The sequence below is a fragment of the Suncus etruscus genome, chromosome 7 (genome assembly GCF_024139225.1).
Source record: "Suncus etruscus isolate mSunEtr1 chromosome 7, mSunEtr1.pri.cur, whole genome shotgun sequence".
In the NCBI taxonomy this organism is placed as follows: domain Eukaryota; kingdom Metazoa; phylum Chordata; class Mammalia; order Eulipotyphla; family Soricidae; genus Suncus; species Suncus etruscus.
Genome location: NC_064854.1, coordinates 16,504,792 through 16,528,166, shown reverse-complemented (window position 1 = coordinate 16,528,166; position 23,375 = coordinate 16,504,792). Strand labels below are relative to the sequence as shown.

General features: G+C 42.4%; 1 protein-coding gene across 4 annotated transcripts in view; it reads left to right on the top strand.

Moving 5' to 3' along the window:
- The first annotated feature begins 1,107 nt into the window (after positions 1-1,107).
- Positions 1,108-23,375, top strand: part of LOC126013285 (aldo-keto reductase family 1 member C15-like) — a 509,781-nt gene continuing 487,513 nt past the window's right edge. The window contains exons 1-9 of one of the 4 annotated variants that reach the window (XM_049776315.1): positions 1,263-1,381; positions 5,015-5,182; positions 5,956-6,072; positions 6,369-6,446; positions 7,680-7,802; positions 9,108-9,217; positions 10,337-10,502; positions 12,278-12,360; positions 13,220-13,419. In XM_049776315.1, coding sequence (XP_049632272.1) covers positions 1,295-1,381; positions 5,015-5,182; positions 5,956-6,072; positions 6,369-6,446; positions 7,680-7,802; positions 9,108-9,217; positions 10,337-10,502; positions 12,278-12,360; positions 13,220-13,262 — 975 coding nt within the window. In that variant the 5' untranslated portion in view covers positions 1,263-1,294 and the 3' untranslated portion in view covers positions 13,263-13,419. Of the gene's footprint in view, positions 1,382-5,014; positions 5,183-5,955; positions 6,073-6,368; positions 6,447-7,679; positions 7,803-9,107; positions 9,218-10,336; positions 10,503-12,277; positions 12,361-13,219; positions 13,420-23,375 lie in introns of those variants that run through there. The other 3 variants (XM_049776313.1, XM_049776308.1, XM_049776312.1) reach the window with 3 other exon arrangements.

The following is a 23,375-nucleotide window of genomic DNA, read 5'->3' as shown; positions in this document are numbered from 1 at the left end:
ATTGTAATGTGAATGGATAAACTGGGACTAATAAGACAGGAACTGAGCTTCCTTCCAGGTATGTTTGAAAATTCCAGAGAAACCCAGAAGGACAGCTACATCTCTGTACACAGTGAGGAGGTACCAGGTGTAGAAGGGTCCTGGTATAGTTGGATCTTAGTGTCCATGGGTCCGACTGCTGATGGGTCCTGCAGTATCCTTTCTGTTAATTGTGAGCCTGGTGTGAGGTTGAAGTGTATGAGCACTGTGCAGGGTACAGAGGTGGCTCAGCCACACTTCCAGGTCCTAAGGGTGTCATGATGTGGGACAAAGATCACACATGATAGTGGGCCCTCTATCAGCTGCTTCCCCATAGGATCCAAGCCAAAGAAAGTATCCCAGACTTCTCCTGAGTTCCATCCTTTCCCTGTGAGACAGTCTTGCAAGAATAAAACCTAGTCCTACACAGGGACATTCTTGATGGGGAAATTAAACTTAGAGCATCCCAGAAATTAGACCTTCTAAGTTAAAGAAAAACAAGCATGGCTAAGGTAAGTAACTGAAGGGAATATTCTTGTAAGCATGATGTATGTCACATACTTGTTAGGAGGTGCTTGTTCTGAGATGCTCTTACCCCTCCATTTGCTTCTGGATTTCTACTTTGCTTCAGATAATGTAGGAATGTGTCCTTGTCTGCCAGGCCTGTGTAGAGAAAGTATGTAATGTGTATGAAAGAACCTTGGAGCTTCCAGAATCTCTGGCTTGAGGGTTCTTATACCGAGCTCTAATAAACTTTCTTTACTTTCATTTACTTATATTCCTGGATAGTCTGTGTTGAAGAATGGCTTAACACTCAGAAAGAGTTTTGTTCCTGCCAGCTCCAAGCTCTGGAATACACAGACCAGGATTCTGAAGCTCCCTGGGTATTTGTTCTTGTGCTGTATTTAGTATCGCCCTCCGTTCTGGCCATCGTGAGTCCACTGTGCGCTGTATCAGAGTTGCCAGGAGGGAGGCACCTGCTCTACAGTTGTGAGCACCTCTGCTGATCCTCAGTAGTTCTCATATCATCGGGGTCATTGGGTCCATCCTCAGCTGCCCCAGAGTTAGGTGGGTGGATGAAGGGGCCCACTACTTCCTGCAAACATAGGCAGACATACAGAAACTGCCACTCCAGGCCCAGTTTCACTTTGAAAGACTTGGCTGCTTGCCCTGGTCAGCTTATTGTCAGGAAATAAGAACCCTGGGACTTGCCACTACTGGAATTTGTGCTCTGGGCAGTTAAGTAAGGACTGTGGGCAGCAGCTCTTTGGTGGTGATGGAGCTGAAGGGCAGTCGATGTGTGCGGCTGAGTGACGGGCACCTGATGCCAGTGCTGGGCTTGGGAACCTATGCTTCTGAAGATGTAAGTTTGATGGGTCGGGGGATGCCCTGAGTGCAGCAATGACCTGTGTTGCTTGTGGCTGACAGAGCTCAAGGCCCCAAGCACATTTATGTGTGAGTGTGGCAGGCAAGAGGGACCCAGGGCCTGGTACTCACAGGTGACATGGAGTGCCAGGTGTGTATGTTGTGAGATGTTGCCCAGAGCACACAGCTGAGTGTCTCTAGGACATGCCTGACAATCTAGGACTGGGTACTATAAGGGCACAGATGATGCTGGCACTGTCCTCAGCTTTTCTCTTACCTGAACTGCTTTCAGGTCACAGGGCACCTGCCAGAGCACTTGGATATTTGGGCTCTGTGTTGTTCAGAGTGTCTGGGGCTATGTTTGGAGGTTAGAATGATTTGGGGCTATCAGAATAGGAAATCTGAGGGTGCATATCATACTAAGTATGTCTGCATTGCCCAGTATGCTGCTTTTTTTGGTTATTTGTGTTTCTGGGCCATACATATCCAGCTCTGCTCAGAGACCACTTCTGATTCTATGCTCAGGGACCATATTTAATGTTTCAAGAAACCTGGGTGAGCATCTTTAAAGGCAAGTAACTTTACCTTGTACCCTGCCTGATTCCAAACAATGCTGTGGGTCCTTTACCAATTTTGTTTATGTTATGTTATTTATTATTTTTTTTTCTTTGGGTTTGATTCACACCTGGAAATACTCAGGGTTTCCTGCTGACTCTGCACAGAGGAATCGCTTCTGGTGTTATTAAACGGACCAAATAGAATGCCAGGGTTTGTACATGGGTCAGCTGCTTGCAAGGCAAACACCCTCTCTGTTTGCCATCACCCCGGCTCTGCTCACTGACTCTATAAAGCAGGATGTCTGGATGCAAACGTGTGGGACATTAGCAGGGATTGTGATTCTGAGATGCTTTTAATATTATCATTACTAGATATAGTAATATCTATATCTAATATATCTAATATAGTAATATATCATTACTAGAATAGGGCTATTACATATAATACAAAATATACACTGATATATTCAAATAACAAACCTATACCGATATATTACTATGACTGCCATGATGTTGGCAAACTAGCATGAGTTGAATCCTACCAGTGAATCTAAGGCTTTGCACACACAGGCCTTTGTTTTTGTCTTTACAGTTTTTGTTTGCCACATTAGACGGTGCTTAGGCTCACTCCTTACTCTGTACTTCTGAAGCTTGGGGGACCAAATGTGGTTCAGGACTGAACATGGATTGGTCATATGCCAGGCAACAGCCCTTCCCACAGTACTTTCTCTCTATGACAGATCCAGAAGATTTTGAATTGTGACTACTTGGTGCCCAGCAAAGTTTTCTCCACTTCCCCATAGAGTTTGGGAGGCTCTTCTGTCCATCAACTCCTCAGTCCTACCCTCTGATCTTCATAGAGGACTCTGGAGAGCAGAGGGCTGAGGGGAGAGAAGCATTTGAGGCTTGCCCACTAGAATAACAACAACAATGACAAATATGTATAAGGCAGAGCCTTTCCACATACTGTAATCCCATGAAGAAAAGTAGAATGGGTCTGGAGCAGGGCTGCCACAGGAAATAATTCTAACCAGGCTAAAGAAAGATGGAATACTGTCCTGGGGAACTTTCCACAATGTGGTGCAAGAGGAAGAGGCCTGCTGACACTACCGTATTTATTGAGACATTAGGATCATCCACATGGAAATGAAACTATGATAAAGAACCTATGTAGAGGGGCCAGTGAGGTGATGCTAGAGGTAAGGTGTCTGCCTTGCAAGCGCTAGCCAAGAAAGGACCACGGTTTGATCCCCCGGCATCCCATATGGTACCCCGAAGCCAGGGGCAATTTCTGAGCAATTAGCTAGGAGTAACCCCTGAACATCAAACGGGTATGGCCCCCCAAGAAAAGCCCTCCCAAAAAGAACCTATCTAGAAGTTTTTTCCCACCTAGGTGGGTCTTTGATATGTAAAATAGAAAGTTATCATAGTTAAGTATGAAGGCTGACATGACCATCATAGTTAACCCAACAGCAAAGTACACTAATTTTTTTTTATAAGGAACATAATGTTTTTATTTTATTTTTTATTTCTTTTGCGTGTCACCAGTGGAAAAGACAGAATTTTACAAGAACTTAGTTCATGAGGCACCAAACAGTGCAGTTTTTTAAAAGTAAGATCGATCGATCTATCTATCTATCTATCTATCTATCTATCTATCTATCTATCTATCTATCTATCTATCTATCTATCTATCTATCTATCTATCTATCTATCTATCTATCTATCTATCTATCTATCATCTACCTATCATCCATCTATCTATAATCTATCTATCTATCTATCTATCTATCTATCTATCTATCTATCTATCTATCTATCTATCTATCTATCTATCTATCATCATCTATCTATCTCCATCCATCCATTCATCCATCATCTATCATGTCTGTCTATTCAGATATGAATCTGGTATTTTTTACAGAATCATCTGTTTCATTAACAGGATTACTGCCTTTCTGGCATTTTGCATAAATTGGGTGATCTAACAAAGCATATGCAATGGCTATTGAGTGTGCTAAAAAGTGTGATACTGTGTGGGAAATAAATCTAGACTCACAGAATGTTGAATAAGGGCTAGCTTGTCTAGGCTATTGTTATGAGAGAAAGTAAAGAAAAGGAAGCTTCAGAAAAAAGTAACTGTTAGGAATATTTTTTATTATTTATGTATTTCTGGTTTGGAGGCCATACCTGAAAGTGCCTGGAACTTACTCCTGGCTCTGTACTCAAGGATAGGTTTGGTGACCATATGTGGTGCTGGGGGTGAAGTCAGGATCAGTTGTATGCAAGTCTAACACCTTAGTCATTTAAAGTACACTAAATTTGATCTGAGTAAGCCAAGGGACAGGAGCCCGTCATCTCTCTTCTGCTCTCTCTGCCTGTCACTCTCTTTGTTTCAAGTCTGAAGTGTTCCTGAGTGGGATAAGCATGTCCCAGGACAAAAATTGACTTATGAAGCTTAGTGCAGGGGAATAAGTATATTTATCCCCTTAAGTCATGAGTCCTCTGTGGGTGTGGCTGTCTCAGTCCTCGTAAATACAGAATGCTGATTCCTGAGTCCCTGGACCCTTTAATATTGGGTCTGTGCCCTGTCCTTCTCAGGGATGCCCACACCCCTGAATGTGGAACCAATGGATGTTTTGGTCTTTTCTGAGTGCAATGGTATCACAATGAAAACAGCTGTGTTGATCAGGGTAGAAAGAAGCAGAAAGCCTTTGCTCTCTGGGCCCAAACCAGTAGGTGGCTGTAGTGTCAGTCAGAGAGAATCAGGAATTTGACAGTCCTACTGAGGTCTGACCTGGTTACAAGTCCTGTCTGAGGAGGCAGTTTTCAGGGACCCTCTTGTTCTGCTTTGGGTTGTGACAAGGCAGAGACTCAGGCTGCCTGGGACCAACCACCCATCAGGCTGAGAGTCACCTACTGCCCATGCTGGAGGTGTGCAGCAAGAGGGAGTCACAGGGGCTTGGAGGGTGTCAAGAAGGAGGCAACTGGCCTCTCAGATGCCCCCTGAGCAGGAGCTGAGGAATGCTTCTCTCTAAGTGAGATGCTAACAGTCTTATTATTTATTCCTGCAGGTTCCTAAGAGCAAATCATATGAGGCCACCAAAGTAGCCATTGATGTCGGATACCGGCACATTGATTCTGCTTACTTATATCAAAATGAGGAAGAAGTGGGAGCAGCCATGAGAGAGAAGGTGGCAGATGGCACTGTGAGAAGGGAGGACTTGTTCTACACCACCAAGGTATGTGAAGAACACAATTGTTGAACTCTACATGCTGTAACCCAATCCCAGGGAAATGGGTTTGAGCTGGTTAGCTGTAAAAAATTAATTATCCAAACCATGAATGTTGGTGAAAAATTTAGGATCAGAAGGCTTCCAACTTCCTTGTGTGAAGCCTGCCATACCAACCACATTTTATTTTTGCCATTCAATCCTCCCTCAGGAGGGAGGGTCCAGTTACATTAGCTATATGGAGTTAAAGTCTTCTAGGTAAATTTTTACATTTCAGAAGCCTTGGTTAAAGGGCAGAGGGAGTGAGGAAGGAACTCTTTGTATTGGAATAAAATAAGATGTGACCTAACACCCAAACCTTTAGTTACCCTTTGAGGGTCTTTTCCTTTCTATATGGTTGAGGTTTTTGAGAAACAAAAACTGACCTTGTCCCTGATGATATAAAACACAGGGTGAGATAGCTCAGGTATGAAACATGGATGTGAGAACTCAAGATGGTGAGAAACTTTGGCTATAAGAACCCAGACCAAGATTCTCTTCCTTTAGTCCTGGAGCTGCCATTGTGCTTGAGAGGTTTGAACAAACCTCCGGCCCTCAGATTTTGGGGCTACTCCTGATTGGTGTTCAGGCCCATAAGGTTCAGTGATCCTGTACTCATTATGTGCTTTAGCTCTTTGTATTATTTTCTGGTCTTAAATGGTCTTCTATTTAATGGCCTTGACTTGATTTATATCCCAAAGATGGAAATGATCATTTCTATGTTATATTTTTTGACCCTGTAGGTATGGGCTACTTTTCTTCAACCAGACTTGGTTCGTTCGTGCCTGGAAAGATCCCTAAAGAAACTGAGGCTGGACTTTGTGGACCTCTTCCTCATTCACTTGCCAGTATCTCTGAAGGTATCTGCACTTTGATGGTGAGGAGGTGACTTCCTTTCCACTCCCAGATCTGCTTCTGGTTCCAAGACCCTATAGGAGAGGAGGTTTGGGAAGGCAGATGTGGTGGATGAGGGATTTCCTGCTCTTCCTGTGCTCAGCTCCTGCAAGAGACAGATGTCTAATTCTTAGTCCCAACTACAGGGTATTCAAATCAGGAACACACACACACTCACACAGACACTTACACTCACAACACACAATACAAATGCTGTGAGGTTGCAGTGACTGAGATGTCTATAATGTCCTCTGTTCTATAGCCAGGAGAGGAGATCTTGCCCATAGATGGCGCCGGGAAGGTGATACAGGTTCCTGTGGATCTGTGCGAGACATGGGAGGTGAGTGTGGTCCTCACGCCACAAGTTGTCCTCACATGGGAGATCATTGGTAAAGGGGTTTGTTCCCAATGGTGTTTGCATTGTATTGAACAGCGAGTTTTGGGGATTTTATTGATAAATGGAGGAGTGTAGTGTTCAAATGAATTCTGTTTCTATTGGATCTTTGGAGGGGTGTATCTGGGCTTTTTTGAGCCTTTGTTAAGTGGGAATGGGGTCCTACAGGGTCATTGTAGCAATTCACTTGGGCAGATGGTGTCAGTGTAGGGTATCCTTCTGTCCCCAGAGAGGTGAGGGGTTGTAGCCTCAGTAGGGTGCTCAGATGTAGAATAAAGCCCTTTGGATGGGCTTGGATGGTGGTGGATAGTGATGGAGGGATAAGAGGCCTTTCTCCTCCAGCTTGGGCCACGTGCCTCTAACCCCCTCCAGCTGACGGGTCTAAAAGTTTCAGTATATCAGCGGGGAGAAAACTCACTGGCAGTCAGGCTTCTGAAGATATCATCTTTATTCAGCCCTGGCCAACATGTGTGACCTATAATCTTAAACCTATTTAAGCATGCTCTCTTCAGCTTGCCCTGTGCCTTAGATTCTTTCAGCCATCTCTCCTCCTGCTCCCTCTATCCTCCAAAATCTTCTAATCTCCCTTCCTGGCCTTCCAGCCAAACCTTTTGAGACCTCCCCAAGACCTCTCCCAGAAATGGGCAGGTCTTACCCTAAGGTAAAGTTATGAAGAAGATGGGGGTGGGGTGACACTCAGCAAAATTTTTGGGTGAAGCACCAGAGGAGATTTTCATGTTGTTGTTATTTTTTAGCTACCAGGGTGCCAGACATATAGCACCTCCACATTGAAGACCATAAGTCTCTAGAGTCATACCCAGTAGTTTATTAAGGAACTTAGCACAGGGTGTAGAGAAGGCCAAAGGGTTCAAGAATGTGCCTGAATGGGGAAGGTCTGAGAACCTTCTTTGTACCACTTGTCTTGGAACACTACATGGACCCCATAAAATATGGAGAACTCTTATGAGCCCCCTGATATGCAGGAACCATTCATGGAGTTGGGATGGTCCTGAGTCCCACAGTAGGCTGGGATGTTGGGTGATGAGTGCCTCTAACGGTACTGAGATTTCCTGTGGGAAGGGTGTGACCCCAGGGGGGCCAGTTCCAGGAGGTCAGCTCACAGTAGCTACTGGTCAGGGCACAGACAAGATGACATGGGTTCTTACGTGCCATTCTCAGGCCCTGGAGAGATGCAAAGATGCGGGGTTAACCAGGTCCATTGGTGTGTCTAACTTCAACCGCAGGCAGCTGGAGATGATCCTCATGAAGCCAGGACTCAAGTATAAGCCTGTGTGCAACCAGGTGAGCATGGGGCAGGGCCCCTGTCCTGCCCCTCCTTCTCATCTTTCTTTCTCCAGAAGGTTTTGTGGAGGGAACCTGGGGAGGAGAGTTGACCCATGGCTGTGGTTTGAGCTCCCATGAGGGGCTGGTTGGGGACAGTCTTGTCCTTGCAAAGACTGTTCATAGTCCTGTCAGCACTTAACTGCCAGGTCAAAAGAAAGTTTAATAATTGAGGTGATTCCATTTGTCCACAAAGAGGTTTGAGAGCTGAGTTGAAAGAATCCATCTGAGAGCAGAAACCTGGGTGGGAGAGACTTTAATTTAGTAATTCAATTAAATCCCCAGAATTTAGTGATTTGAGCTTGGCCCAGCCTGACAGGAGTTATTACAGGAGCATAATTTAATCTGTAACATTTCCCTCATATTTTTAAAATGTAAAAATTTTTAGAAACATTACCATAACTGTATACCATTGTAACTTTTTGTTACTTCCTACACCTTCTCCTCTTGCTCCTTATATCTCCTCTAATTTACTTGCAAAATATTTAACTCATTTTCCTCTTCAGTTTACAAAATATTTAGATTGTACCAGAGATATTCCTGTACTTGGAAGTCAGATGGGAAGATGGTCACAGGGACCACCTTGTTCTGTGGCTCATGATCTGTAACGAGAAACACAGCTACTTATCCAGGCAGTAACTTTTTTGTTTGTTTGTTTTTTGTTTTTTGGCCACACCCGGCATTGCTCAGGGGTTACTCCTGGCTGTCTGCTCAGAAATAGCTCCTGGCAGGCACGGGGGACCATATGGGACACCGGGATTCGAACCAACCACCTTTGGTCCTGGATCGGCTGCTTGCAAGGCAAACGCTGCTGTGCTATCTCTCCGGGCCCAACTTTTTTTCTTAAGGACAGAGTCATCATCATTTTATCATCACAAGGCTTTTCAAAAAAGCCTGGCCCTATGGCATAACGTGTTTCATATCTTCTCCATCCCAGTATGCACAAAGCCAGATGTCCTGGGCTCAAACTATAACATATCTGGTAACTCTGAGTCAGTCGTGTCTCTCAACACCTTGGGGTTTTTTTTTTCCCAGTGGAAATTGCTTTTAGGATCCCAGTGCTCTGAATCTAGTCATTACAAAAATTAATACAGAAACAGAACAAACCAGTTTCCTCAGTTCTGTCAGCTACGCCACTCAGCTCTTAGAGAGGCTGCTGAAGATCTTGCCTGAACAAACTTTCTGACTGCTTCTAACTCAGCAGAACTTCCCTTTGGCTCTGTCCTTGGCTCATTGTTCTGATGTCTCTTTTGCTCATCCCTGCAGGTGGAGTGTCATCCTTATCTGAACCAGCACAAGCTGCTAGACTTCTGCAAGTCCAAGGACATTGTCCTTGTGGCCTACAGCGCCCTGGGGTCCCACAGAGACCCTAGATGGTAATGTGAACATCACTATTACCCTAAGAAATTTACTCATGATGCAACAGTTCTGTAAAATTGAGTTTTACAGGCCGGAGAGATGACATGGAGGTAGGGCATTGCCTTGCCTGCAGAAGGATAGTGGTTCGAATCCCAGCATCCCATATGATCCCTCGAGCCTGCAAGGAGCTATTTTTGAGTGAAGAGCCAGGAGTAACCCCTGAGTGCGGCCGGGTGTGAACCAAAAATAAAAAATGAAATTTGAGTTTTAATATTTTAAGTGGCTTTTCTCTAAACCATTGTAGTCAATCAAGTCTATTTAGCATTGGGATGAAATAATCACCACATTTCATTCTAGAAAATTAAGTACTTTTATTCAAACTTAACTGTACAGATTAGTTTTCTTGATCACTTCAATAGTGCAGGCCGTACCCACACAATGTGGTAAGTTATGTGGCACCAGAGAGGAAGGTCAGGGCTGAGACCTTAGAAGGATCTCTCAGGTCACAGTTTACTGAGGAATTTGGGTAAATTTCTATGCTTGGAGCAAGATGTTCTTTGTATTACACACTCTATAAATATGTCCTTTATGAAAAGGATACAGATTCTATTTAACCCATTGGATTGGATGTATCTTTATTGGAAAAATGGGGGAACAATGTGGCCCACACAATGTGGAGAAAATAGGAACTCTCTCCTCCCAGAAAGTTTTCCTTGCATAAATTATTCACTGCTCAAGCTCTCTTTCTCTGATTGTGATTTCTGCTTCAGAGAGTCAGTACATTTCAGTGCTCCTAAAAATGTGCCTTTATGCTCAGCATCCTAACTTGGTGTGGCTCTGAGATTCATCCGTGATACCACAGACATCCATATATCTATTCATTATGTTCTCCTACTGTGTAGTCTTGTGGCATGGACACATAGCCTCAGGTTGCTACTCCCTTTGCTTGTTAATATAAATCACTATTGCCACTTCGGTGCAATTATGAGTCTCTATAAATACTCATGTAGTCTACCCTTAACTGATAGTAGATTTTTTTCTTCAAAGTTCTCTGGGTTCTTGGGACCAGGAATGGTGTATAATATAGATCATCATTGAACACCCTTCACATCCTCATGTTTGGTTCTTATTTTTAGGATCCCCAAAGATAGTCCATATCTCCTGGAGGATCCAGTTCTGAAAGCCATTGCCAAGAAACACAATCGCAGCCCTGGGCAGGTAGCCCTGCGCTACCAGCTGCAGCGAGGGGTGGTAGTGCTGGCCAAGAGCTTCAATGAGAAGAGAATTCAGGAGAACTTCCAGGTACTGGGGAGAGTGGTGAACTCTTGAGAAGGTCTATGTGTTGACAACCTCTCTTGCATCTGTTATCTGGTGCCCACATATTATGTTCCCATTTTTCTCTCTCATGCCCGAGGAGATGTGGTGGGATAAGAGACCGTCATGCATAAAGTCCTGCTCCCTCTCTTTCCAGTGTGACATGAGCTTCAGCTTGTTTTGTATCAGATTTGAGATCTTCCCAGCATAAAGATTTGGGACGTATTTCTCCCTCTCATCCTCTTCCTATTTACAGAAAAGATTCTTTTTGCACCTAGAGTCCCATGGAATGCCCCCCCCCTTTTTTGGATCTTATAGTGCACCCACCCCACCAGGGCCCATAGTGCTGTAAATGGTTTTGTCAGCTTCTGCTTGGAACCTGAATTTGCATATGGAGGTGCCTGAGAAATGGTATCGTGAGGCCTCTGAGACATATTGATCAATTGTTTCCCCCCAGGTATGGCTGAAGGAGGTTAGAAACAGGTTCCTTGTGTTCGCTCATCTATTATGGGGCCTCAAACAACGGTGGCCAGTATAATTTTATGACAATCTTGGACACATTTTAGGAACTTTATAGGCCATCCTTATTTAAACTATTTTAAAATATCTAAATATTTCAAATGCTGACTCTCTTTTGAGAGGACAACATTGGATATAATGATTCATAAAACATGTGGTCTTGTCCTTGAAGCCTTTGTTACTAGATTTGAGAAGATGCCAAAAGGCAGGTTTAATCTTGTTAGGACAATGAGGAAAAGGGTCAATTCCTGTTTCCATTTTTCTCTAATTTGTTTCTCAAGAACAAGTGACATCATTTCCTTCATGGAACAAATTGATAAGCAATCTGCTTAGGACAGCTGAAGAACAACAGAACATGTTGCTTCCATGATGTTTTCTCATAGATGAATTCTCCTCCTCCTGTAGCATCTTTTCCAGAGCTCTGCCTCCTTTTCCACTCATGGAGATGCTCTGAGGACAGGAGTGTCTACTAGAGACTGTTGTAGACTGAGGAAGAGACTTTAATAACAGGGAGGTTTCTCTATCCATCAGATACATGACAATCTCCAGAACATTGAGGTTTACCTGATGGTACAGCTACAAGACACCCAAGAAAATAGAGTATTATGGAACTTAGGTACAAATTAGGGTGATTGTACCATTAATCAGGGTGTGATTTACCTGGGCCCAGTGGTTTAGAGAGATCACGGATGGTGGATAGTCTCTCTTCCTAACGCTCATCAAATTTCTGGAGTGGAGGAGAAGGAATTTACTCTAAACCTGTGAATGGCTGTTTTATTCCGATGGTCCAGCCATTCTGTTTGAAGCAAGTAGTTCACTGGGCTCACTGCAGTTTACTGCACAAAATGTTTGGCTGAAATATGTGAGTCTCTAGTGAAATGGAACCAAAGAGTGGAAAGACCAATGGGAAACTGAGACAGAGGGCCACTTCCATCAGCATATCTGGAACCTGATGCCAAGGATTCCTCCAAATTGTTTTTGATTGAGTCCCTGTGACCCATTTAGAAGTTGTACCTGTTTAGTGGGTAGAATTCCAGGACACTGGGCCGGAGAGATAGCATGGAGGTAAGGCATTTACCTTTCATGCAGAAGGTCATCGTTTCGAATCCCCATGTCCCATATGGTCCCCCGTGCCTGCCAGGAGCAATTTCTGAGCATGGAGCCAGGAAAAACCCCTAAGCACTGCTGGGTGTGACCCAAAAACCACACAAAAAAAATTCCAGGACACTCTTTACTTTTTGCAGGTGTTTGACTTTGACCTGACACCAGAAGACATGAAAACCATAGACGGAATCAACAGGGACTTTCGCTACTTTCACATGGACTTGTAAGTGGTTTTGAAAAGTAAAAGGTCCTGAAGTCCTGAATCTAATGGAGTGTTTGAGGCATGTGAAGGTTGGGGGAACAGGAGTTTTGAGTCAGGGGTGTGGAACTGAGCTTCTAGACTCTGCAGACCTGATATCCACACAGGGAGCCATGAGGACAGTTTAGGGGGACAGGAACCTGGAGCCACTGACAAGTGACCTGCTCCCCTCCTGTGAGTTCACTGTCCTGGCCTGAGCCCTTCTTGTTACACCAGGATCATTCCCCATATCTCTGACTCACAATGGCCCCCATCAGGCACAGTGGGACAGCTGGTACAAGGCAGGATTTTCTTTGGGGGTAGTTTGGGAGAGTTCTTTTTTTTTTTTTTTTTTTTGGTTTTTGGGCCATACCCGGCATTGCTCAGGGGTTACTCCTGGCTGTCTGCTCAGAAATAGCTCCTGGCAGGCACGGGGGACCATATGGGACACCGGGATTTGAACCAACCACCTTTGGTCCTGGATCGGCTGCTTGCAAGGCAAACACCGCTATGCTATCTCTCCGGGCCCTGGGAGAGTTCTTAATGGCCTTGTGGGACTTCTTCTACTGGTCTAGGTACAATATAAACCTGGGCAGAGGGACCTTGGTTCTGGCCATGGTTTTTATCAGCCTTAGAATCTGGAGTTTCTGTCACAGCCCATATCCTTTGGGCCATTTCTCCTAAACTGATAGACTGAGAGGATGTGGGGGGACTTATCTGTACCCAGGTCCCCACCCTTGTGTTTGGGGTCAAGAGGGTCCTAGCCTAGCTCATATCCTCTGAGAACTCTGCCTTTGATTTAAGAAGGCAGCCCCCACACTAACCTGGTACTCCTTCTCTGCAGTGGGATTGGACACCCCAACTATCCATTTGCTGATGAGTACTGAGTGTACCATGTTCCCTCCTCTTGTCTCATGTGGAGGGACCACCCCACCACCAATATTGCTGATGGAGGCATCACTGGTGCGTTTATCCCATCTTCTCCTGGCTTGTGTGCTTCTTTGAGTCAAATAATAAAAAACCATATTGAGGGGTGTATGTCCTGATTATTCCATCACAAATAACAACATGCATATGTCCAAACCATTTGGAAATTGAGAATAAGTTCTGTTGTCAGAGTTGAGTGTGATTTGTTGGCTTGCTAGCTTATTTGTATTTGTCATTAATAACCCACATGTGTATAAAATATCCATTTTTTTCTCTCCTGGCATATTTCCTTATGTGCTCCATTGTGTTTGCACCAAAAATATTATGCCACCTAATTAACTCTTGATTTTTTTGTTTGGTTTTTGGGCTACACCTAGGTTACTCCTAGCTCTACACTCAGAAATTGCTCCTGGCTGGAGGACCATATAGAATGCCAGGATTCTCAAATTGGACTCTTTCAAGGCAAATGCCATACTGCCATGCTATTCCTCTGGCCCCATTTGTTAACTGTTGACATTTCCTCTTAACAGAGTACTCTTCTAATTTGTCATTAGGCACTTATCTTAATTTTGCTTTTTCTCTACTGTATTTGTTTTAGGAATATATTTTTTCATAGTTCCACATTCCTTCAGAATAAAGTTTTGTCTTTGGTTCACTTTTTGTGTATTTTAATTTAATATATTTTTTGGGCCACACCCGGCTTTGCTCAGGAGTTACTCCTGGTTATCTGCTCAGAAATAGCTCCTGGCAGGTATGGGGGACCATATGGAATGCTGGGATTCGAATCAACCACCTTAGGTCCTGGTCCTGGATCAGCTGCTTGCAAGCAAACACTGCTGTGCTATCTCTCTGGCCCCAATTTAATTTAATTTTTAACTTTATTTTATGTTTTTAGCTTTTCTCATTATTGTTCATTAGGATGTGATGAAACTGGCACATGCATTAGACCTAGGTATTGGAAAATGATCCAGGGAAGCAGGAAGATGAAAGTGACAGATAGAAACTGGAATTTTCAGAAAGTCAGTACCAGGCTCTGGAACTAGCAGTGTCCTGAGCTTGTCTTCACTCTTAGTGGCTATGTTGGAGATCACTATGGGACCTCCATATACCACTTTAATGTCCCTGTGATAGGCATGTCTCTGTGGCTGGGAGCCACCACTCAGATTTGGGCAAAGGCAAAAAGGTCACAGAGGTTGAATTGTTTGAAGGAAGGTTTACAAAGTTCTCTCCTGGCTTCAGAAACCATAGCTAGCTTTGCTCAGTGAACATGTGGGGGCCATAGCTACATAATTTGACATGGAGCAAGGGGGTGGGGAAGTCCTCACTTAGCAGAGGTCAGCTGCTTTGACCAGGTGCTTTAGCTCATATGGGTAAGACCTATACCCTTTAACAGCCAGTTCTCTATCATCCACTCCCTAATCTTTATTTTGACAATTCACTAATTGACAGCCTTTCCATGAGTGGTGCCCCTTAAGGCATGTCAAACCTGCCATAGAAACTTTAGCTGCTCCCCATTAATCCCACACTATATGCACTCACCCACAACCCTGCATGTTACTGCAAACTGCTCTTGACTATGCTCCAATGATTTGTATGTCAGGGGAATAGGGATACAAACCATTACCTCCAAACTGCAGCAGTATTTCAAGGTCACTGGTGAGGCAGAAGTCAACAAGAAAGCTCCAATTGAAGAGTTCAACAGCAAGATGAGATGGTCCCTCTACCCAGATTCTGGCTCAGGAATTGAAGAGTTATCCATCCCAGATGACCTAATCAGCCTAACACAGAAGGAAAAAAATGGAGAAGATGGAAGATCCAAGCCCGTAGAAGGCCAACAGAGGAGAAACTGCTTTTAGAAACCCTGCAACGTTCTTCAAGGTTAATCCTTAGATCCTATTTGCATTAGTCATTATATTGCTGGTTAAACTGTGTGTTCTACCTGTATTAGATTTTTTAAAATTCATTTTTATTTAAGTAACATGATTATAGTTGGGTTATAGTCACAAACAGAACACCCCTTTTTACCAGTGTAACATTCCCCCTCCCAAAGCTCCCCTTCCCCCTTCCCATCTACTTACTGTATTCGAGACAGGCTTTCTTCTACATTTATTTGTTTTTAAGTTCAGTAAACTTTTTTTCTTAAAGGATAAGGATTAAAAAAAATAGTAAAGGTGTGACAGTGGTAATTGCCGTTGTTTGCATAGACCCAGAAAAATATGAGGAAAATGGAAAAAAAATCCTTGGCCTGATTACAAGAAGGTCTCACCCCAGAAGCTTATTGACATAAGACTGACTCTGGGTTCCAGGCATACCTGTCTACCCAACTCGAGTTATTCTCCGTGGTCCCGGTGAAACTTTTAGTTGTTGTTGGTATCAGGTTCCTATATTTAAAGATTCTGGATTCTGTGCATTTCTTTCTTCGAAGTCAAGCTGATGTGGAACATCCTCTAGTTTCAGCACACCATTAGTTATGAAGCGATCTGCCCTACAAGGAGGCTGTTGCTGAGTCGTCTGGGTGTTGGGAGCACTCTTTGGAGTAAGTCAATGCCAAAGCAGTGGTAGGTCTTCCCTGGTAGAGGCTTGGATCCTGGTAATGTTATAGACAATTGTGGTTGTTTCCATAGACGTTTTCCATTGTTCAGGTGTGTGTGGGCGATGCCCATTTTTCTGAGGCCTAAGCCAAATCATTATGCTAATGTTCAGGGTATAAGACCTAATTGCATTACCAAATTTGTGTTCCTGACTCTATTAGATAAGAACTTGTTTGCATATGTATTAATTTCCCATTTTAATGTGCCTATGCAAAATAGAAACAATGCCACAAGATATTGTTGGTGCATCTGGGGACCGACAAATAAAGTCCAACATCCCCCATAATTGGTTCAAACATGAATTCTATACAGAGATACTCTTCTACCAGTATTGCTTATAAAATGGATCTCAAAGGGGGGAAAGCTAACAATCAAATTAAAAAAAAAACCAGTTGGCAAAATTGTCACTATATAAAAGGATATTCGGAAAGGGTTATAGATGTTAAAGGAATACATCTGAGATATACAAAGGAGATACACGTGTCCCTTTTATGTTTTAGAAATAGTCAGGAGGGAGGGTGTTGTTTCCGAGACACCACTTTGGTCTGTGATTTGGCCAAACGAAGAATGAATGGAGCCATGTCAACCCTGTGTTGCCTGCTGAAGCTTCCGACTCCCTGAGAGGTGTTTGCTTCCTAATTGCTGGAAGCTGAAAGTTCACCAGTCCCCTCCCCGCCCTCTGCAGGAATGGGGAAGCCTGGGGGTCTCCTTTAAACTACTCCTTGCCAGAACCCACATGCTGGGACCCTGAGCAGGTGGCCAAGGGTATCCCTGGGACCCGGAAGGAAGGAGAGAGAACTGTATTAGATTTTATAGCTACTGTTTTGTTCTATGCCCCACTGCAAATAGAAAAATTCTTATGCAACTTTAGTGGTTTAATATTAGTTTACACAATTCTGGGAAATGCCCATAATATTGTTAGAGTTTTAAAAATTCTTAGCTGTCCTAGTGAATGTTTCCCAATTGCTTTGATGTTTGATTGTGTATATTATGTAATGACTTGTTCTCAAATTATGTTTGTATAAAATGTTCTAATATCTTTGTTCACAGAAGTTGATGAAAAATAATCTTGGATGCTATAGACTTTTATTATAGTGCTCATTATAAGATTGTTTTAGCTAAACGTATTTTCAAACTGTATATATGTACAGAAATGTTCTTTTGATTTTGTTTAAGGAAATTAATGAGAAAGAATGTTTAAGAATTTTTTGATTAAGTTTATCTTAAGAAAGTTGGATAGTACATATTCAGAGAAGTCTATGAAAAATTTTGTGATATATATAAGACATGTAAAGATTTGAAAAATGTTGATTGTTTTGAGAATGATGTGTACAATTTAAACTTAAAGCTATTACAACCAACTTGTACTGTGCCTATGCAAAAATAACAACCACTTATTTAAGTTCTGATCTGGTGTTCCTGCCTCTGGTGGAAAAAAGTAGAACAAAACATTGCAACTTTTTCCATTACTTTTTTTTTATTTTGTTTTAAACAGAAATGGGTGCAAATGTAAGATGACATCCATCTATCAACCACAAACAAAGGTGTTCCCCCAACATCCTCCTTTCTTAAACCTTTTCTTTGATATGTAAATGCGCCCACTGGATGGGTACTTTTGTGTTTTCCTCAACTTTCTCCCTTCTGGTATTGGGAATTGGTTTTTCATAAAGAAAGAGGATTCCTGGCACCACATACAAAGCCCTTGGGATGAACAATGAACATCTATGGAGTCAGGGGTTGATCCCATGATGGTATGCTTCAAGGATGAAGAAGCCCTGAATCTCCTAGGCCACGGGAATTCCCATTTTCCCCTAATGCTTACTGTGCCTATACCAAAAAAAAAAAAAGTGGAGGGAACACCAAACCCTACCACTGCAGCACCCCTTCTTTTTCTTGTTTTGTTTTAATTTGTTAGTTTTTTTTTACTTTATTTTCCCTCTTTCCTCCACTTTTCTCTTCCCTTTTCACTCCTGTGATTATTATTTGGTGATTTTTCTTTTCTTTTCTCATTAGCGGGTGCATTTTTTTCCTTCTTTTTCTTTCTTTTTTTTGGTAGTTGCGGCCAATTTTTTCTCTCTTCCTTTTTTTCTCTTTATTCTTTCTTTTTTCTTCTTATCCTTTTTATCGCAAACGACAACAGAATAGACAATCTACAACAAGCTATAAAGTGGAGACCAGTTGCACTAGTATTCTGGGGGGGAGAGGGAGGGAGATATGAGATGCATGCTGGAAACAGGGGGTGGAGGGAAGACAGCACTGGGGTGGGAGTGCCCCTCATTCGTTGTCACTATGTACCATAAATAATGCTGTGAAAAAAAAAAAGAAATGAAAAAAGAAAGAAAGAAAGAGGAGTTCTTGCTATTGGCTCGGAGGAGAGTAAAAAACAAAAGACCACAGGCATCATGATTATCCTTTTCTGACAGATTTGCTTGATTATTTCTTCACCACTACTCTGCTTCTTCAGACCCATTTGCCTAAGGAGTTAGAAACACGGTGTGTGTGGTGAACTCACAACTCGTAGAATTTTATTTTACTCCGGGGTCCTGCAAGCCAGATGTCTCAGATGCCACAGTATAAGTCTTGGTACTGATGCTTCTCCTCCAGGAGTTCAAGACAGGCAGGGTGACAGCTGGTCTTACACTGCTGTCCCATTTCTCATCTGCTCCAGGGATGCCAAAATCAGGCTCAATACAAGACAGTCTTGGTGGGAATTTGGGTGGGATTTTATTGTAGAATATCCTGATTTCAGGGTCAGTCATTTTCCCCCAATCCTCAACCATCCCTGAGCCCTGTCCACGTTCCTACAGCTTGGGGCACTGTGGCCACTGGTGGAGAAGGTCTCTAGCTACAGCTGCCCCACTCCTTCAGTGAGTACATCACTGAGACTGAGAACAGTGCTTGGACATGTATGCAACACTGTGCTTGGCACACAGCAAATGTTCAGTGTGGCCACCTTGTGATAGTTGTGTCCACGCATCATGGGGAAAAGGTGCTTAATCTACAAGTTGAGGCATCTGCTTAACTTGTCATGGAAGGCAGGTATATGGACATTGCACGTGACCTGGAACTATGTGGACACCCGGTCCTTATTTCAGTCGTGTTTAATGTGCATGGGTATGTGATTCATTTGTGTCACCCAAATGAACCAGTTACTCTCCAGGAACCTGACTATAGAGTAGAGGCCCAGGAAGCCCTTGAGGCCTAGCAAGTACATATAGGTGAGAAAAATTCGCACATAGACGATGACCAACCAGTCCAAGTCTACCCACTTCTTTTTTGACAATGAAGTAGAAGATGTACCACTAGAAGCATAATGACAGCAAGATGGATGGCCTGATCAGGAAGAATATTTGTGCTGGTGTTTGTATGGCAGGTATTTCTTCTTCTGTTTTCTGAGGCCTACAGACAGGACCTTTCCCAAGATGAAGCAGAAGGGGTGCATGTTGATGTCAGGGTTTTTTGCAGAATCAGTTGTGCTTGACATGGTGCTAGGAAGTGCATGTGGTTCCACCAGCTGGCCAGAGCTCACTTCAAGTGGTCAATGAAAAAGCAATGGAGAACGTGATTCTACTTTGACTTGTGGAAGACTAACAAGTGTCTAAAATCGTGCAGTGGCTAGCTGACCTTGGCCTGCACTACATTGAGCATCAAGGCACTGAGGATGAAGTGCAAGAATTATGTGCAGAAAAGCTACAGTATGAGCTATGCATCCAAGTTTAGCAGTAGGATATGCAGCAGGTAGAGCAGGAAGAAACCAGGCCAGGCCTTCAGGAGCCCCATCTGTTCCACAGTTGCTTGCAGCTCTCAGAACTCATGCATCAAGCCTTTGTTTTTGCTGGCCTCAAAGCTCAGCTGCCCTAGGGACAGCTCTCATCAGCAGGGACTTAATGTATCTTTTGCACATACATCTGCCCAAAAACAAAAGCCCAGGCCCAGATGGATTTATGAATGAATTCTTTCAAACTTTTCAAGAGGAATTACTACCAATCCTGGCAAGACTTTCATGAAATCAAAAAAATGGGAACACTTCCAAATAACTTTTATGAAGCCAACATCACCTTGTTACCTAAACCAGACAGAAATGTTATCAAAAAAAAATTACAAACCAATATCCCTGATGAACACAGATGCAAAGATCCTCAACAAAATCCTGGCAAATAGGATTCAAGGCCTCATTAAGAAGATCATGCACTACTATCAAATAGGTTTCATCCCAGGAATGCAAGGATGGCTTAACATCCATAAATCTATCAACATAATACACAACATCAACAACAAGAAGACTAAAAATCACATGATCATATCCATAGACTTAGAGAAAGCATTTAATAAGGTCTAACACCTATTCTTGATAAAAACTCTCAGCAAGATGGGAATGAAAGGAACCTTTCTCAATATAGTTCAGGCCATCTACCACAAGCCAATGACAAATATTATCCTCAATGGAGAAAAATTAAAAGCCTTTCCTCTAAACTCTGGTACAAGACAAGGCTGTCCTCTCTTACCTATCCTATTCAACATAGCACTGAAAGTACTTGCTATAGCATTTGGCAAGAAAAAGATATCAAGTGAATCCAGATAGGAAAGGAAGAAGTCAAGCTCTCACTGTTTACAAATGACATGATACTCTACTTAGAAAACCCTAAAGACTACTAAAAAGCTTCTAGAAACAATAGACTCATATAGCAATGCGGCAGGCTACAAAATTAACACACAAAAATCAATGGCCTTTTTATACACCAATAATTATAATAACAATAATAATAACAGGGAAGAAATGGACATTAAGAAAACAACTCCATTCACATTAGTGCCACACAAACTCAAATATCTTGGAGTCAACTTGACTAAAGATGTGAAGGACCTATACAAAAAACCTATAAAACCCTGTTCCAAGAAATAAGAGAGGACATGGGGCCAGAGAGATAGCATGGAGGTAAGGCGTTTGCCTTTCATGCAGAAGGTCATTGGTTCAAATTCCGGCATCCCATATGGTCTCCCATGCCTGCCAACAGCAATTTCTGAGTGCAGAGCCAGGAGTAAGCCCTGAGCACTGCTGGGTGTGACCCAAAAACTGAAAGAAAAAGAAATAAGAGAGAACACATGGAAATGGAAACACATACCCTGCTCATGGATTGGCAAGATTAACATCATTAAAATGGCAATACTCCCCAAAACATGGTACAAATTTAATGCGATTCCTTTAAAGATACCCATGACATTCTTCAAAGAAGTGGATCAAACACTGTTGAAATTCATTTGGAACAATAAACACCCTCGAATAGCTAGAGCAATCATTGGGAAAAAGAATATGGGAGGCATTACTTTCCCCAACTTGAAAGTGTATTACAAAGCAATAGTTATCAAAACAGCATGGTATTGGAATAAAGACAGAACCTCAGATCAGTGGAATAGGCTTGAATACTCAGAAAATGTTCCCCAGACTTACAATCACCTAATTTTTGAAAAAGTAGCAAGAAATCCTAAATGGAGCAAAGAAAGCCTTTTCAACAAGTGGTGTTGGCACAACTGGCTAGCCACTTGCAAAAAATTAAACTCAGACCTTGAGCTCACATCATGTACTAAGGTAAAATCCAAATGGATTAAAGTCCTTGATATCAAACCTGATACCATAAGGTATATAGAACAACACATAGGTAAAACACTCCATGACATTGAGACTAAAGGCAGCTTCAAGGAGGAAATGGCACTCTCCAAACAAGTGAAAGCAGAGATTAACAGATGGGAATATATTAACCTGAGAAACTTCTGCACCTCAAAGGACATAGTGCTCAGGATATAAGAGCCACCGACTGAGTGGGATAAACTATTCACCCATTATCCATCAGATAAGGAGCTAAAATCCAAAATATACAAGGCACTGACAGAACTTTACAAGAAAAATATAATCCCATCAAAAAATGGGGAGAAGAAATGGACAGACAATTTGATAAAGAAAAATACAAATGGCCAAAAGGCACATGAAAAAATGCTCCACATCACTAATCATCAAGGAGATGCAAATCAAAACAACTATGAGGTACCACCTCACACCACAGAGATTGGCACACATCATAAAAATGAGAACAAGCAGTGTTGGTGGGGATATGGAGAGAAAGGAACTCTTATTCACTGTTGGGGGGAATGCCATTTAGTCCAACCTTTATGGAAAGCGATATGGAGATTCCTCCAAAAACTGGAAATTGATCTCCCATATGATTCAACTATACCACTCCTAAGAATATACCATAGGATCACAAAAATACAATACTAAAATCCCTTCTTTACACCTATATTCATTGCATCACTATTTACCATACCAAGACTCTGGAAACAACCAAGATGCCCTTCATCAGATAAATGGGTAAAGAAACTGTGATACATATACACAATGGAATATTATGCAGCTGTCAGGAGAGATGAAGTCATGAAATTATCTTATACATGGATATACATGGAATCTATTATACTGAGTGAAATAAGTCAGAGAGAAAGACGCAGAATAGTCTCACTCATCTGTGGGTTCTAAGAAAAATTAAAGACATTTTTGCAATAATAATTTTCAGAGACAAAAGAGAGGAGGGCTGGACGTTCCAGCTCACCTCATGAAGCTCACCACAAAGAGTGATGAGTTTAGTTAGAGAAATAACTACATTGAGAACTATCCTAACAATGAGTTATGTATGAAGGAAATAGAAAGCCTGTCTAAAGTACAGGCAGGGGTGTGGTGAGGAGGAGGGAGATTTGGGACATGGGTGATGGAAATGTTGCACTGGTGATGGGGGTGCTCTTTACATGACAGAAACCCAACCACAATCATGCTTGTAATCAAGGCTTTTCAATAAAATATTTTAAAAACCTGTTCCCTTAGGAAAAGGAAATTTGATAGGAAAACTTGGCTTCTTGCTAAAACCCCTAATATGCATCAGTATTGACACTTAATGCCTGGCCAGAGACAACTGCTTTGAGATGTTAAATTTTACCTTCTTTTTATTCTCTGGCCTCTTAAATGAAATATATCTATTCATAAAGTCTGCAAGCCACATAGAGCCATGTGAATTGTTTTGAAAATCAAACAATGTATACTTATAAAGCTTCTGTTAAAAGAGAGATAATTTGCTAAGAAAGAAATGTGAGCATTATTTTCATACCTGTGCCTGGCAAAATCCCCCATATATACTCCTGATTCTTCACATTAAAATTAGAACATCTTTTTCTTTCCCCACAAAAAAAATAGAGCATCCCAGAAATTCAACCGTTGAAGTTAAAGAAAAACAAGCATGGTTAAGGCAAGTAACTGAAGGGAATGTGCTTGTAAGCATGATGTATGCCACATACTTTTTAGGAGATGCTTTTTCTAATATGCTCTTACCCATCCATTTGCTTCTGGATATCTACTTTGCTTCAGATAATGTAGAAATGTGTCCTTGTCTTCCAGGCCTGTGTAGAGAAAGTATGTAATGTGTGTGAAAGAACATTGGA